Source organism: Vulpes lagopus, chromosome 24 (genome assembly GCF_018345385.1).
Source record: "Vulpes lagopus strain Blue_001 chromosome 24, ASM1834538v1, whole genome shotgun sequence".
Taxonomy (NCBI): Eukaryota; Metazoa; Chordata; class Mammalia; order Carnivora; family Canidae; genus Vulpes; species Vulpes lagopus.
This window is the reverse complement of record NC_054847.1, coordinates 10,005,028-10,021,399: the sequence shown is the minus strand read 5'-3', so window position 1 is coordinate 10,021,399 and position 16,372 is coordinate 10,005,028. Positions and strand designations below refer to the sequence as shown.

Sequence of the window (16,372 nt, the reverse complement as noted above, 5' to 3'; positions counted from 1 at the left end):
TTCCAGTTAACAATGTATATTAGTTTCAGTTGTACAATATAGAGATTTAACAATTACATACATCAAATGTGTTTTGTGTTTGATTCTCCTTTAGTCCTTGTTCCTGATCCTCATCTTTCTTGATTGACATCTTTGCCTTCCTCTGTCCCCTTCTTTCCTCCGATCCCTTAGTTCTCCTCCTACCTGAGGGGGCAGGGGAGTGTGGAAGAGAAGCCCCAGGCCTAAGATTCCATCCACTCACCTTCCTGGATCCCAGAGCGGGACAGGAGAAGAGGGTGGCATCCCCAGCATTGAGGAAGAACAGGGCTCACAGGGCCTGAGCTCTGATCCCCACCTACCACCTCTCTTTCTTCCCTGCCCCCAGGACTGGGCCACTTCTGGGTGGGGCAGTGGGTTCCAGCTTGGCTCACTGAGAATGTAAGAACTACAAACAAAATTTCTATTACATTAAGTTTTGTGTCTTAAAAAAAAAAAAACAATTCCATACATCATCCAGTGTTTATTATAACAAGTGCACTCCTTAAGCCCCATCACTTACTTCTCCCATCCTCACCTACTTCCCCTCTGGTAATCATCAGTTTGTTCTCTATACTTAAAAGTCTGTTTCTTGGGGCGTCTGGGTGGCTCAGTGGTTGAGCATCTCCCTTTGGCTCAGATCATGATCCTGGGATCCTGAGATTGAGTTCTGCATCAGGCTCCCCACAGGGAGCTGGCTTCTTCCTCTCTGTGTATTTCATGAATAAAAAATAAAACCTTTTTTTTTTTTTTTAAAAAGAGTCTGCTTCTTGGTTTATCTTTCTCTTTTTTTTCCTTTGCTTGTTTGATTCTTAAGTTCCACATATGAGTGAAATCATACAGAATATTTCCTTTTCTTGACTGACTTATTTTGCTTAGTATTCTCTAGTTCCATCCATGTTGTTGCAAATGGCAAGATTTCTTTCTTTTTTTTTTTTTTAAGATTTATTTATTTATTCACCTAAGACAGAGAGAAAGAGGAGCAGAGACACAGAGGGAGAAGCAAGCTCCATGCAGGGAGCCTGATGTGGGACTTGATCCCAGGATGCCAGGATCACGCCCTGGGCCAAAGGCAGGCACTAAACCGCTGAGCCACCCAGGGATCCACAATTTCATTCTTTTTTTATGGCTGAATAATATTCCAGTGTGTGCTGTGTGTGTGTGTGTGTGTGTTTGTATAAACTCTTCCTTATCCATTTGTCAATCTCTGGACACTTGAGCTACTTCGATAATTTGACAGTTGTAAGTAATGCTGCTATAAACATAGGAGTGCATGTATCCCTTTGAATTGGTGTTTTTATGTTTTTTTGGTAAATACTCAGTAGTGTGATTCCTGGTTGTAGGCCAGATCTATTTTTAACTTTTCATGGAACCTCCATACTCTTTTCCACAGTGGCTCCACCAGTTTGGATTCCCACCAAGAGTGTATGGGTATCCCTTTTTCTTCACCTTCTTGCCAATACCTATTTTTTCTTATGTTGATTTTAGCCACTCTGACAGATGTGTGGTGAAATCTCATTGTAGTTTTGATTTGCATTTCCTTATGATAAATGATGATGACTATGTTTTCATGTGTCTGTTGGCCATCTGTATGTCTTCTTTGGAGAAATGTTTTCTTTAAGAAATATTTTTTAAAATTGAGAGATTACTTTTAATGAATTTTTTCCTCAAAGGTTAGGGTTTAACATCAAATAATCAAAATTAATTAAAGCTCTCAATTAGTGGGGTATAAACTAGTATTATTTTATTTTAAATTATGGGAGGCCAACATCTTCTGATAATCCATGTTTAAGAGTATTGAATATTTAGAATAGTTAGTGCATTTCTGTAGTTGATCTTAGCAATGCAAATTTATTCTTTTAAAGTTAGTTAACATTATTTTAAGTGCTTTCTGCCCATTATTATTAGTGACTTGAAGAGAACATTTTAGTAATAACAGCTACTTGAGATTGTATGTAAATATTGTGTAATTTTAAAAATATGTAATTAAAAAATATGTAAGTCTGGGGGTGCCTGGGTGATTCAGTTAAGCATCCAACTCTTAATTTCCACTCAGATCATGTTCTCAGGGTTGTGAGATTGAGCCACAGTTGGGCTCTGTGCTCTGTGGGGAGTCTGCTTGAAGTACTCTCCCTCTCCTTCCTGTCCTTCTCCCCATTTGTGTCCTCACTCACACTCTCTAAAATAAATAAAAAATAAATCTTAAAAAAAGGAACATATAAATGTGAAAAATATTTTTATTCATGGGCATAAATATAAGGAATATGAAATTTTGAGGATAGAGAGGTACATTTTGCTCTATTATAAGAATGTTTACATGTTAAATATAATTTCCTACTGTCTTATTATGAGTGCTTTTTTTTGAATATTTCCTACTTAGGATAGCCAAGTTTAGGTTTCTGTGGTCTATGAAGAACAGTGGCTTTTAACCTTACTTATAATCTACTAAACCTGTTTTAACATGGAACAAAAAGATTGGTTACTTTCAGGATACATTTATCTAAGTGTGTTGTCCAAGAGTAGATTTGGGTAGTCTCTTAAAAACATGTGACTCGGGCAGCCCCGGTGGTGCAGCGGTTTGGCGCTGCCTGCAGGCTGGGGTGTGATCCTGGAGACCTGGGATGGAGTCCTGCGTCGGGCTCTCGGCGTGGAGCCTGCTTCTCCCTGTCCCTCTGCCTGTGTCTCTGCCTCTCTGTCTATGAATAAATAAATAAAAATTAAAAAAAAAAAAACATGTGACTCAGTTTTCTTCAAATAACTAAATATCTGTGGAAAGGATACTGAGTGTTCTGTTTGTTTTTGCCAAAAATGGAAGTAATACCATACTAGTAATACTAGTAATGGAAGTAATACAATTATTAATGTTAATAATTGGTTTTCAAAATAATCTGCTGTTGGCACTTCATTTGTAAGTAATATTCATAATAAAATTATAATGTAAAATGTGAAGGGCACCTGGCTGGCTATTGGAAGAGTGTGTGACTCTTGATCTTGGAATTGTGAGTTTGAGTCCCATGTTGGCTGTAAAGATTTACTTTACATACATAAATAAACTTAAGAAGAGATAAAGGATAATATTAGCATTCACTAGACAGCAATTAGAGAGTTGTGTGAAATAATATAAACTAGACTATGGTGAGGGGCACCTGGGTGGCTCAGTGGTTGAAAGTCTGCCTTTGGGTTATGTCCTGATCCCAGGGTAGGATTGAGTCCTGCATCAGGCTCCCTACAGGGAGCTTGCTTCTCCCTCTGCCTATGTTTCTGTTTCTCTCTTGATGCATGGATGAATATAATCTTAAAACAAACAAACAAACAAAAAACTAGTAGACTGGTGAGTAATCATCAAGGAGAAAAGTAATTAGATTTCTTAAAATGGATAGTCTTTTTTTGTTCATATAGTCTCCTTCAGTGACTTTTTGGAAGTTTATATGTAGCGTGGAGGATGATCGGAAGAGCCCCTTAGAAACATTTGATATTTTGCTCAACTGGGACTTTAATCAATTATGTTCTCTTAACATCTCTAAAAGAACATCTTGTTCTCATAAGTGAATAGAAAAATTTTGAGGTGCCCTAGGAAAAGGTGTCTCTTCTGAGAAAAGCAGACACTTATCTGCCAGCCAGATGTCATATTAAGATGCTCATAACCTTTTGGGAGTGTGTTTTTAAGATGTAATGGAAATTCTGACTAGACTTATTTGGCTTGTTATTTCTTATCACTTATGGGCAGTTAGATTGTAACTGGCATAATTGTGCCAATTGTCAAGTGGTATGTATCTTAAAGGCGCCAAAATCAATGAGATCCGTCAGATGTCTGGGGCGCAGATCAAAATTGCGAACCCAGTGGAAGGATCTACTGATAAGCAGGTTACCATCACTGGATCTGTTGCCAGCATTAGCCTGGCTCAATATCTAATCAATGTCAGGCTTTCCTCGGAGACGGGTGGCATGGGGAGCAGCTAGGACAATGCAGATTCATCCATAATCCCTTTCTGCTGTTCACCACCACCCATGATCCATCTGTGTAGTTTCTGAACAGTCAGCGATTCCAGGTTTTAAATAGTTTGTAAATTTTCAGTTTCTACACACTCGTGATTTTTTAATTAAAGCGTTTTAATTCCTAAAAAAAATAAATAAATAAAAATAAAAATAAAAAAGGTCTATCTATCTTAAAGGTAGATACTTTTCAAGACTATGGAAGAATCACATATGAAAACATCTGGATGAGTTACATAGAAATTTCGTTGGATCCATTCATCTAGGCTCAAGTGCAAATGTCAGGAGTAAATGGGGAAGACTGGTTTCGGCAGAATACATCGATATCTTTTGATCTTGTCACTCCTGTACCATTCTTTTTTATTTAAGATTTTATTTATTCATGAGAGAGAGAGGCAGAGACACAGGCAGAGGGAGAAGCAGGCTCCCCGCTGAGCAGGGAGCCCGATGTGGGACTCAATCCGCGGACCCCAGGATCATTGACCTGATCCAAAGGCAGATGCTTAATCACTGAGCCACCCAGGTATCCCACTCCTGTACCATTTTTTGACATTGGGATACTTTTGTAACATCAACCAGTGTTCTTTTTCTGGTAGTCCCCCTACTGTTAAAACTAATTTGCTATTCTGTTGTTACTTATGAGTTGCATAGGTCTTTGCCCACTTTCGTTGGCTGGACCACTCACCCCAGGTGAAGGGAAGGCAGAGTTGGGGAGAAGGGAAATATATAGCCATTACAGGCAAGAATGGAACATGAGCAAAGAGATGATTATGTATTTTGCTTTGTATTTTCTTTTTTCTTTTAAGCTTTATAATAAGTCTTTGTATTAGAGAAGGTCCTTCCATATTTTAATGCTTTTAATCTTTAAGTTTATAGTCTTTGTAGTTCTATTTGAAGGTTTTTTTGTTTTTTAAATTAGCTCCACACCCAGTGTGGAGCCCAATGTGGGGCTTGAATTCACGACCCTGAGATCAAGACACCTCACGACCCTGAGATCAAGACTTGAGCTGAAATCAAGTCAGATACTCATTGCTTCATTTTTCTATCTCTAGTGAATATTTGTTGGTTGAGTAGTACCGCTGTGAAACATATTAGTTTTATATTGATGTGTAATGAATTACCTTCAGTTTAGCAGTTTAAAACAACACGTATTTCTCCATTTCTTTCGATCAAGAGGATGGGCATAGTTTGGTTGGATCTCACATAATTGAATCTAGATGTTGACTGAACTTTGGGAGCCTAGGTTCTTTTCCAGGCCCATGTGATTGTTAACGAATACAATCAGATGTAAGGCTCCGGTCTTTAGTTTCTGGCTTGCTGTCACCTCCTGGAGGCCTCTTTCACAGGTTGTCTTAAAATACAGAAGACCACATCTTTAAAGCCAGCATTAGAATTTGTATTACTTCAAGAAGTTCCCAATATTTTAAGGGCTTCCCCAAAGTCAGGCCCACCAAGGGTACTCTGTCTTTTTATTTACTCAGGTGACTTGGGACTTCAGTCACATCTGCAAAATCCTTCTCACCCTTCACCTAATTGTGGAAGGAAAATCTCATCAATTTAAGTCCTTGCCACACTCATTAGAAGGTATTGTACTCTTATCTGATTAATTAAGAATAAGAAAAATAAAAATTTAAAATTTGCATTTGTTCCTTCTTTGATACTTTTCTCTGTGTAGATCTGAGTTTTTACCTGTATTAGTTTACTTCCCTCTAAAGAACTTCTTTTAAATATCTTGCACTGGATTTGTTACCCCTCCCCCCCTTTTTTTGTCTGAGAAAGTGTTTATTTCTCTTTCTCTTTTGAAAGATAATTTTGCAGGATATAGAATTCTAGGTTGGTGGAGTGTTTTCCTCTGAACATTTAAAATATTTCACTCTACTTCTTGTTTGCATGCTTAAGTAGTCAGATGTGTTCTTATAGTTGCTTCTTAATATGTAAACTGATTTTTTCCTTTTTCAGGGGTTTTTACTCTTTGATTTATAGTTTTAAAATGATATGCTTAGGTATAGGTTGGTTTTTTGACATTTTTCCTTCTTGGTAGAACTTTTTGGATCTGTGGTTTGATGTCTGATATTAACTGGGGAGACTCAGTCATTATTGTTTCAAATAGGTTTTCTTTTTTACCCCCTCTCCTTTTAATATTCTTGCTATATCTATGTTATACCTTTTGTTTTGTTTTGTTTTGTTTTGTTTTGTTTTGTTTTGTTCCACAGTATTTAGGTGTTCTGGGTTTTTTTTCTTCTTCAGTCTTTGGTGTGTGTGTGTGTGTGTGTTTGCGTGTTTGCTTGCTTTTCAATTTTTGAGGATTTTTAAAAAAAATTTATTTTATTTTACTTATTCATGAGAGACACACAGAGAGAGGCAGAGACATTGGCAGAGGGAGAAGCAGGCTCCATGCAGGGAGCTCCATGTGGGACTCGATCCCCGGGCTCCAGGATCATGCCCTTGGCAGGAGTTAAACCGCAGTCACCCAGAGATCCCCTTGAATTCTATTGATATCTCCTCTAGTTGAGATTCTTTCTTATGTTGTGCCAGATACATGTCTGTCAAAAGGCATTTTGTGTTCAAAAGGCACAAGTGTTACTGTGTTCTTTACCTGTAACATTTTTGGTTCTTTCTTAAGATTTCCATTTCTGTGCTCACATTGCCCATCTGTTCCTACATGCTGTCTACAATATCCATTAGAACCTTTAGCATATTAATCCTACTTGTTTTATTTTATTTTATTTTTTAAAGATTTTATTTATTTATTCATGATAGTCAGAGAGAGAGAGAGAGAGAGAGAGAGAGAGGCAGAGACACAGGCAGAGGGAGAAGCAGGCTCCATGCAGGGAGCCTGACGCGGGATTCGATCCCGGGTCTCCAGGATCGCACCCTGGGCCAAAGGCAGGCGCTAAACCGCTGCGCCACCCAGGGATCCCAATCCTACTTGTTTTAAATCCTCTATTTGTTAATTCCAACATCCCTTTCATGTTTGGTTCTGATGCTTTGTCCTTTCAAATTGTGTTTTTTGTTTTTTTTTTTTTGCCTTTTAGTATGCCTTCTGAAGTTTCCTTTTGGAAAAAAAAAAGTTTCCTTTTGGGCAGCCCTGGTGGCTCAGTGGTTAGGGCCACCTTCCCCGCAGAGTGTGATCCTGGAGCCCCAGGATGGAGTCTCACGTCGGGCTCCCTGCATGGAGCCTGCTTCTCCCTCTGCCTGTGTCTCTGCCGCTCTCTCTCTCTATGTGTGTCTTTCATAAATAAATAAATAAAATCTTAAAAAAAATAGTTTCTTTTATTATTATTATTTTTTAAGATTTTAAGTAATCCCTACACCCAGTGTGGGGCTTAAACTTATTTAAGAATAGTGAGATCAGGGATCCCTGGGTGGCGCAGTGGTTTGGTGCCTGCCTTTGGCCCAGGGCGCGATCCTGGAGACCCGGGATCGAATCCCACGTCAGGCTCCCGGTGCATGGAGCCTGCTTCTCCCTCTGCCTGTGTCTCTGCCTGTGTCTCTGCCTCTCTCTCTTTCTCTCTGTGTGTGTGACTATCATAAATAAAAAAAAAATTAAAAAAAAAAAAAGAATAGTGAGATCAAGAGTCACGTACTCAACTGAAAGCCAGAAACGCCTGTAAATTTTTCTTGATAGATAGGCATGATGTCATGGTAAGAGGAATGGCTATAAATAGGCTTTTAGTAGTGTAGGGAGAAAAAGAAGCATTCTGTAATCTTCTGGTTAAGTCTCAATATTTTAGTGAGCCTATGCCTCTGGACTATGAATGTCACAGGGTTTCTTAAGGTTTTTCCTCTTTTAGATGGAATAGGATGGCTATAGTGGGTGGGAGTTGGATATTTCCCTTCTCTCACTGGAAGGCTAGAGTCAGCTAGAGTTGAGTATTTCCTTTGCCCCAGGTCACTTTAGGTTCTGGTTAACTAGTTTCTCCTAAGGGCAGGTGTTTTGATTTATTTAATAATAGTTTTGGTGGGTGTGTATGTGTGTGTATGTTCATCCCTGGCAGAAAGCTTAAGACTACTTTTCTCGGTACTTACTGTGGGAATCTAGTTGGATTCCTCCAAGTGAATCTCACAATATTGTGGGAGTCCTCTTATGATTGAACCCCCTGGAATTTTTAACTCTCAGAATTGTCCACATTGAACATCTTGCAGTTCGCCAATTACAGTTCAGACTTTTCCTGCCTGTGTACTGGCTTGCCTTGTGTTTTTTGCTTGAGAGTCTCTACTTTAGACCCACTGTATTTTCCTGTCCTCTTAAGTCTTGGAGGCAGAGTTTGCCTTGTGTCTTCTCTCTTCAAACAGCATTGTGATTTTCCAGTCCGTTCTACTTTTTACTTGTTAGAGTTTGAGTGGGGACTTGAAAAGCTCTTAACATGTGGAATTAGAAACCACGAATCCCTGTCTTTTAATTGGTGAATCTTACCGGGTTAGCCCTTCTTTTTTAACTGCTAAAGCTTTTTCTTTATACAATTCTCATACTTGTGTAACACTGACTTTTACTTTTAGCTTTAATCATTTTGACATGAACAATCTGTGATGTCAACTGCAGTTACTAAATACTACTGATTTGAACTGTTCTTTTTTTCTTTAAGATTTTATTTATTTATTCATGAGAGAAATGGGAGAGAAAGGCAGACACAGGCAGAGGGAGAACCAGGTTCTCTGTGGAGAGCCCGATGTGGGACTCAATCCCAGTTCCAGGCCTTCCAGATTATGCCCTGAGCCAAAGGCAGACACTCAAACACTGAGCCATCCAGGCATCCTGGTGTTTCTTTTTTAAATTATTTTTTCCTTGCTCATTATTCAAATTTCTTATTACTTATTGCTTACCCATATTTTAGAATTGTATATACTTGTGTTTCTAATATATTTTATTTCCTTTCTCTAATTGTCTTTAAGAGGGAAGTTTTATGAATTTTAAAATTAGGATTCTTGAATGTTTGAAAATGTCCTTAGCTTTATTCTCCCACATGAATTCTAATTTTTTTGGTATGTAATTCTGTGTTTCATATAATTTTCAGAACTTCGAAGCTGCATCTTCATTGCCTTTTAACATCAAGTATTGCCAGTATCAGTATCTGTTCTTTTATAAGCAATATTAATTTTTACCCTCTTAACGTTAAAAATTGGGAAGCAGAGATCTGTAGCCTTCTGTTTTCTGTTTTGTTTTCTTGAGAATTATAAGAATAATCCTATTAGAATTCATTTAAATTTGGGGATAGTTAAAAAAGCATTATTGTATTTTAAAAAATGGAACAAACTTTCATGTTTCCTCCAAATCTTAAATTTAATAAAGGTAAGGGTCCTTTAAGGATAAATAATCTTTCATCCTGCTGCTATTCTACAGTGTTTTTAAATATTTGCGTCAGTGAGTAATGTCCAACTTCCTAAGATGGCATGTTCTTTTACACCTTTTTTGGGCTATTCCCAAATATATATATTTTGAATTGGACTGTGGCTTCCTGAACGTTTTGTGTATTGTCTTCTCAATGGAACAGTTCAAAATAAAGCTCTTCTTCCAGGCACTTTGAATTTTATTTTATTTTTATTTTTTTAAAGATTTATGTATTTATTCATGAGAGACCAGAATGAGAGAGAGAGAGGCAGAGACACAGGCAGAGGGAGAAGCAGGCTCCATGCAGGGAGCCCGATGTGGGACTCGATCCCGGGACTCCAGGGTCACGCCCTGGGCTGAAGGCAGGTGCTAAACCGCTGAGCCACCCAGGGATCCCCAGTATCTTTTTTTTATACCTACAATTTTTATCCAGGTGTTCAAAAGTTATAACTGCTTTTTTTCCCTAAGTTTTAATTGGAAAACATAAAATAACCTTGGTGTTTTTAAACTACTTTGTATCTTCACCTGTTCTTTTATTTAGTGATTTTTTTTTTCCCAACTTAGACCGAGTGTGGACAGTAATGACCTCACGTTTCCGATTGCCTGCTGGCAGAACCTACAATGTACGAGCATCAGAGTTGGCCCGAGACAGACAGCATACAGAGGTGGTTTGCAACATCCTTCTCCTGGATAACACTGTACAAGCTTTCAAAGTTAATGTAAGTATTTTATGTCTTTTTTCTTTTAATAATCTCTGGTTATAAATATGAGAATATTATATTTTAAAACTAAAACTGTTTAATTGTAGTACAAAGCCTTATTCAATGAAGAAAGTCTTTTTAGCATGGGTTTGTAAGTTTCTAGTGTAAGTTCTGATTTAAACTGGGTCTTTCAAGAAGTTGACAAACCAGCAGTGCATTATGATTAGTGGAGCAGGTCAGTAGTATGTGGGTGATTTTTATAAATGTGTGTGAGGTGCTTGAAAGCAATTTGTTCTCTTAAATAATTTAGACATTTTGTTTGTAATCTTTCTTGTATTGCCTGTGAATAATAATTGCTGAACAAAGATAGAGGACTGTCCTGATTTAATCTGAGAGTTGTCTGAAATATTTATTCAACAAATATTTATTCATCTGATTTGTATCTGTTTTTATTTGCTTAATGTTATTGTGAGTTTCACCTGTGTGGTATGCTATTGGTTCATTTTTATTGCTGTATAGTGCTCTAATGTATGAGTTTGGTACAATTTACTTATTCATTTATTTCTCACCATTTACCTGTCCAGTATACTGTTGTTGTATATTTGGATTTTTTCCACTTTGGGCTCTTGTCAGTAACATTACTGTGAACATTGTTGTGTCTGTCTTGACATACATAAGGATGTGTTCTGTTTTATAACTTAAAAAATTTCAAATCTGCAGAAGAGATGGAAGAATAGTATAATGAATATCCACAGGGACACCTGGGTGGCTCATACATCTGCCTTCTTAGATTATGATCCCAGGGTCCTGGGCTTGAGCCCCACATCAGCCTTTCCCACTCAGCAGAGGAGTCTGCTTCTCCCTCTCCCTCTGTTGCTCCCCTGTCTTGTGCTCTTTCTCTCTCAAATAAGCAAATAGAATCTTTTTAAAAAAATGAATATCTACATACCTTTTAGCTAGACTCATCTGTTGTTAACATTTTGCATATTTGCTTTATCTTTTTCTTTGTTTTTTCCTGAACCTTCTGAAAGTTAATGATACCGTTCACTGCTAAATACTTCAGCAGCCTAGGAATCTCATAAATTACCACAGAACCATTATCACCCGCAAAAATCAAACAAACTAGTATATAGTCCGTGTTCAAACTGGATTCCTCATTCCTCGTTTCTATATTCCATCTGTTTCCTGCTGTGTTACCTGGGTATTTCTATTAGAATATCATTAAGGTATGTAAAATACTAATCTGCTGAAATTCTGCCATTTATGCCAGCCTGGATGGATATGAGCATTATGCTCCGTGAAATGATTTAGATAGAAAAATAAATGCTGTAATATTTTACTCATGTATGGAGCTGAGAAAGCTGACCAGGGATTGGAATGTGTGGGGGAAATGGAAATGTTGGTCAAACGGTACAAATTTCCAGTTACGAATAAGTTCTGGGGATCTAATATATAGTAGGAAGATTGTAGTCAACTGTATTGTACTATATATTTAAGAGTTGCTGAGAGAATAAATCTTGAATATTTCACCACGCACAGAGAAAGGTAATGTGGGAGGTGATGAATGTACTAATAACTTTATCATGGTAATTATTTCACAGTGTGTATGTGTATCAAATCATCTTGTCACATATCTTAAACTTACACATGTCATATGTCAATTATATGTCAACAAAGTAGAGGAAAATAAAATATTGATCTTCCTTCTTTCCCAGTTTCTTAAGCCTAAAATTTTCTATGTTATCATGTAACACGATTACTAATTTATCTTTCTTTTTACCCAAACTCGAGGCCGTTTCACATTGGAAAAGGGATTACAGAATAGTACCTTCAGGTGTATTATCTAACATACCCAACTAATGTGCTTTTCCAAAATGTCAAGCTTTAACTTTTTTGTATTCTGTCATCTGTTTAATAGGTAGATAGTATAGGTTGCCAGCAAGGGATAATATTGAATAAAGGGAATTCTTCATAAAAATTTTTAGCTAATGGAAACTCATATTAGGAATTGATACAAGAAAATAAGCCCTTTTCCAGTTATTGACTTAATAAAATTCTTTTATTGGGGGGCTAGATAATAAATCTTAATTTAATATTAATATTTAATATTTACTTTTCATTTAATCTTATAGTTTTGCATTTATTTCAAAATATTGCAGAAGGATTTGCTGTGTTTCCCATCTAGCAAAATATTTTCTTTTGGGCACTTTAGTTAGTAATGGAATGTTGTATTTTTCAATATAGTAATCAGTGTACTAATTGCTCTTTTAGAGAGACATATTTAATATATTTATATGTTTTTATTATGTATTATATATATTTAAATATCAATTTGAGTACAATTGAGGGCATTAATACTAGAATGATAAATATTAAAATACTAGAAATTTTATCATTACTTCACTTCATCAATAAACTTAAGAGGAACTATATCAGAGATTGACTATTGGATATGTAGTGTATTTATTCCTCTGGGTGTTTGGACCCAAGTCATTCAGAGTGTCCAAGTTTCTTTGTACTTTTGTGTAGATACTGCATATTTTAATCTGTATGAATGGCTCTCTAATTATGCCCTTTACAATCTGTACAGCATTATGTAATCTTGCCTGCAAGTTAAGAGGGGAGTTTGACCCTCTGATATTTGTTCTTTGTGTCCACTAAGTACCAGTAAGTCTCAGAAATACCCACTGTGGGCAGCTGCTAGTCACCAGGATCTCTCTATTCACTGAGAAGGACAACTACTCAGTTTCCCTGGATATTACCAAGCAATGGTTTCTAATATCTTACCGGAATCACTTCCTTCCCTAAAAGATTTCTGTACCAAAGATGAAATATTCATTGTTGCCAAAGTTTGCTTTTTTTTCCATCTGGTATTCATTTCATCAGAAAATGATATAATGAAGGAGTTGATATAACCTCATTAGTTCCTTTTTTTAATTTCTCTATTGTAGACATAGGATTGAGATAAGCCTATTAACATTGCTTCAGTTTGAAGTTCCATTTTCACTGTGGTTTTGGCACAACCATTTATTTTACTGTAGTCAGCCTATGGAGTGTGTTTAGTCTCTCACGTCCTTAAATTCAATGTCAATCACTAAAAACACATTTCCATTAAATACTTTAAAATATGTAGTATCCATACTACATGGACTGATTTCACCTACCTTTGAGGATTTTTTCCTAATTTTTGGCTTTATCTTAGTATGGCTATTTCGCAGTAGCCTCTGTGACAAGGAAGTTTTGGTGAGAACCATCCTATTCCAGTTTTCTATCAGTCATCAGCATCATATATCTTAATTTTTTTTTTTTTAATTTATTTATGATAGTCACAGAGAGAGAGAGAGAGAGGCAGAGACTCAGGCGGAGGGAGAAGCAGGCTCCATGCACCGGGAGCCTGATGTGGGATTCGATCCCGGGTCTCCAGGATCGCGCCCTGAGCCAAAGGCAGGCGCCAAACCGCTGCGCCACCCAGGGATCCCAGCATCATATATCTTTAATAAATTATTCCAATATCCTATATCTATGTAAGTCATGGATTCACCTAGGTATGGCTTATATCTTTTCCATGTATGAGACCTCAGTTAGAAGACTCAAAGTCTGGAGGCTAGAATCATTTGAAGGTTTATTCACTCATATGACTATTACCTGAGACCTTAGCTGAGGCTTAAACACCTATATTTGATCTATCTGTGTGCCCTGGGCTTTTTTATAGCACAGTGGCTGTATTACCAAGGTGAGCATCCATAGAGAGAGTTGGAGCCAGGTTGTAGCCATATTGCCTTTGTGATCCAGCTTTGGAAGTCACATAATGTCACTACCACCATATTCTGTTTGTCAGTGCTGTTATAAAGTCACACTCAGGATCAGTGGAAGGGGAATTTATTCACACATTATGCATTCAGGGAGTTCCTTTATTTCATTCATTTATTTGGCTTTTATTTTTGTCCACTTTAATTTTCCCTCCGTTTACTTTTTTTTAAATTTTTTTTTAAAAATTTATTTATTTATGATAGTGACAGGGAGAGAGAGAGAGAGAGAGGCAGAGACACAGGCAGAGGGAGAGGGAGGCTCCATGCACCGAGAGCCCGATGTGGGATTCGATCCTGGGTCTCCAGGATCACGCCCTGGGCCAAAGGAAGGCGCAAACCGCTGCACCACCCAGGGATCCCCATTTACTTTTTTATTTCTAAAATATTTTTATGTTAAATAGGTTCCATGCCCAATGTGGGGCTTGAACTCATGACCCTGAGATCAAGAGTCATACAGTTTATCAACTGAGCTAGCCAGATGCTCCTCCCTCAGTTCATTTTTTGGAAATGAAATTATCTTTTTTTTTTCTTTTTAAAGATTTATTCATTTATTCATGAGAGACAGAGGCAGAGACATAGGCAAAGGGAGAAGCAGGCTCCTCTCAGGGAACCTGATGGTGGGACTTGATCCTGGATCCTGAGATCATGCCCTGAGCCGAAGGCAGACGCTCAACCGGTGAGCCACCCAGGCATCCTGGAAATAAAATTATCTTAAACGTGCTAAAGTTCTTCTCTAGAGTGCGTTTCTTTGTTATATATCTTTTTGTACTTAAAAATAACTGATAATTTTTTGGTGATACCAGTACCTCAGTTGTTAACAAAAGATGCTATAAATCATCGACTTTTCTTCTCTTGAAATAAAGTGAAATTTAAAATACATATTTTAGTTATGTGATAATTTGAGCTGGTGAATATTTAGTTCGCTAAACCTTATGCTTTTTTTTGTCTGTTAAATAATATGTTTACCAAATCGGTGGTATAAACCAAATTACGAAGGTGAGATTAGCAGGTGGATATGGATTGAGATGGGAAACTAAAGGCGTATAAGGATGGGGGATTTAGCAAAATGAAACATACTTGTTTTTGTATTTGTTTTGTTTTGTTTTGATCTGGAGAGCACAAGTGAGGGGTTGGGGGGCAGAGGAAGATGGAGAGAGAATCCCAAGCAGGCTCCATGGTCAGGGTGGAGCCCAACACGGGCCTGATCTTAAAACCCCAAGATCAGGACCTGAGTTCAAACCAGGAGTCTGATGCTCAACTGACTGAGCCACCCAGGCTCCCTGAGAGAGAATCTTAAGCCAGCTCCATGCCCAGCACTGGGTCTCATGACCCTGAGATCATGACCTGAGGTGAAATCAAGAGTCAGACACCCAACAGACTGAGCCACCCAGGGACCCTGAAACTTACTTCATGTGTACAATTTAAGAGTTTTAAAAAGCTTTAATTTTTTATTTTAGAGAGAATCAGAGCACTAGCTGGAGGGACAGAGTGAGAGGGAGAGAGAATACCAAGCAGACTCCATATTGAGCCTGACTCATGGTTTGATCTCATGACCCTGAGATCATGACCCTAACCGAAACCAAGAGTTGGGGGCTTAACCCAGTGTACCACCCAGTTATCTCAAGATTTTTAAAAGATTTATTTATTTTAGAGAGAGGAAGAGTGATTGGGGGGAGGGACGAGGAAGAGAATCTTTCAGGCTGACGTTGTGCTGAGCACAGAGCCCAGCGTGGGGCTCCATCCATAACCCATGAAATCATGTCCTCAGCTGAAACCGCGAGTCTGGCATTCAACCAGTTGAGCCCCTCATGTATGCAATTTAAAAAACCAAATAGTTTAAAAATGTTATAACAAAAACTAGCAAGTTTCTGTCTTAGAAAAAAAATATTCAGCACATTCAGTTTATCTCTCATATTTATTACTGTGGTTCTAAGAAACATGCTTATATTATTTCCTGTTTTGTCTGCCTCTTTTTGCTTTTCATATTTTGTATTGGGTTTGAAGGATGACTTTAGATCTCTTATACTTTCTCCCGCCCCCCCCATACAGAGATACCCTGTTATCTTTTCAATAAACAAAAGAGTTATGTAATAATACTTGATTACAGTTCAGCATTTCCTTTCCCTGGAGAGAAATCCTCTTGTCATCTACCTGAAGTTTGTAGAGCTTTGCTGGGTCTTCTTAGAACTGACTGAGAGAAAAGGACTAGAGAGCTCTCAACTCTTCAATAGGTAGACTTGCACTTATGTAGATTTCCCTGCTTTCAGCTCAGTAAAGATGAATCAGGAACTGTCCCGGAGTCCAGAATCTTACTGGGTCATCTTTAAATTTTTGGTTCTTACAGTGATTTGTACTGGAAGGAGGGGTCATGGAAGAGACTGTTACTTGTATAGACTCAATTTCATTACTACCATCACTGTTACTTTATTTATTTTTTTCACTGTTACTTTAGAGTGTCTTAAGCAAACATTTGTTTCCAGTCTGCCTCATTTAACCTTGACATGTCTCAGATTGATTTTCAACAG

General features: G+C 37.6%; 1 protein-coding gene across 3 annotated transcripts in view; it reads left to right on the top strand.

The window, feature by feature from the left end:
• Positions 1–16,372, top strand: part of PTPN4 (protein tyrosine phosphatase non-receptor type 4) — a 208,224-nt gene that overhangs the window by 38,066 nt on the left and 153,786 nt on the right. For 2 of the 3 annotated variants that reach the window (XM_041739473.1, XM_041739474.1), the window contains exon 2: positions 9,902–10,056. In XM_041739473.1, coding sequence (XP_041595407.1) covers positions 9,919–10,056 — 138 coding nt within the window. In that variant the 5' untranslated portion in view covers positions 9,902–9,918. Of the gene's footprint in view, positions 1–9,901; positions 10,057–16,372 lie in introns of those variants that run through there. The other variant, XM_041739475.1, reaches the window with a different exon arrangement.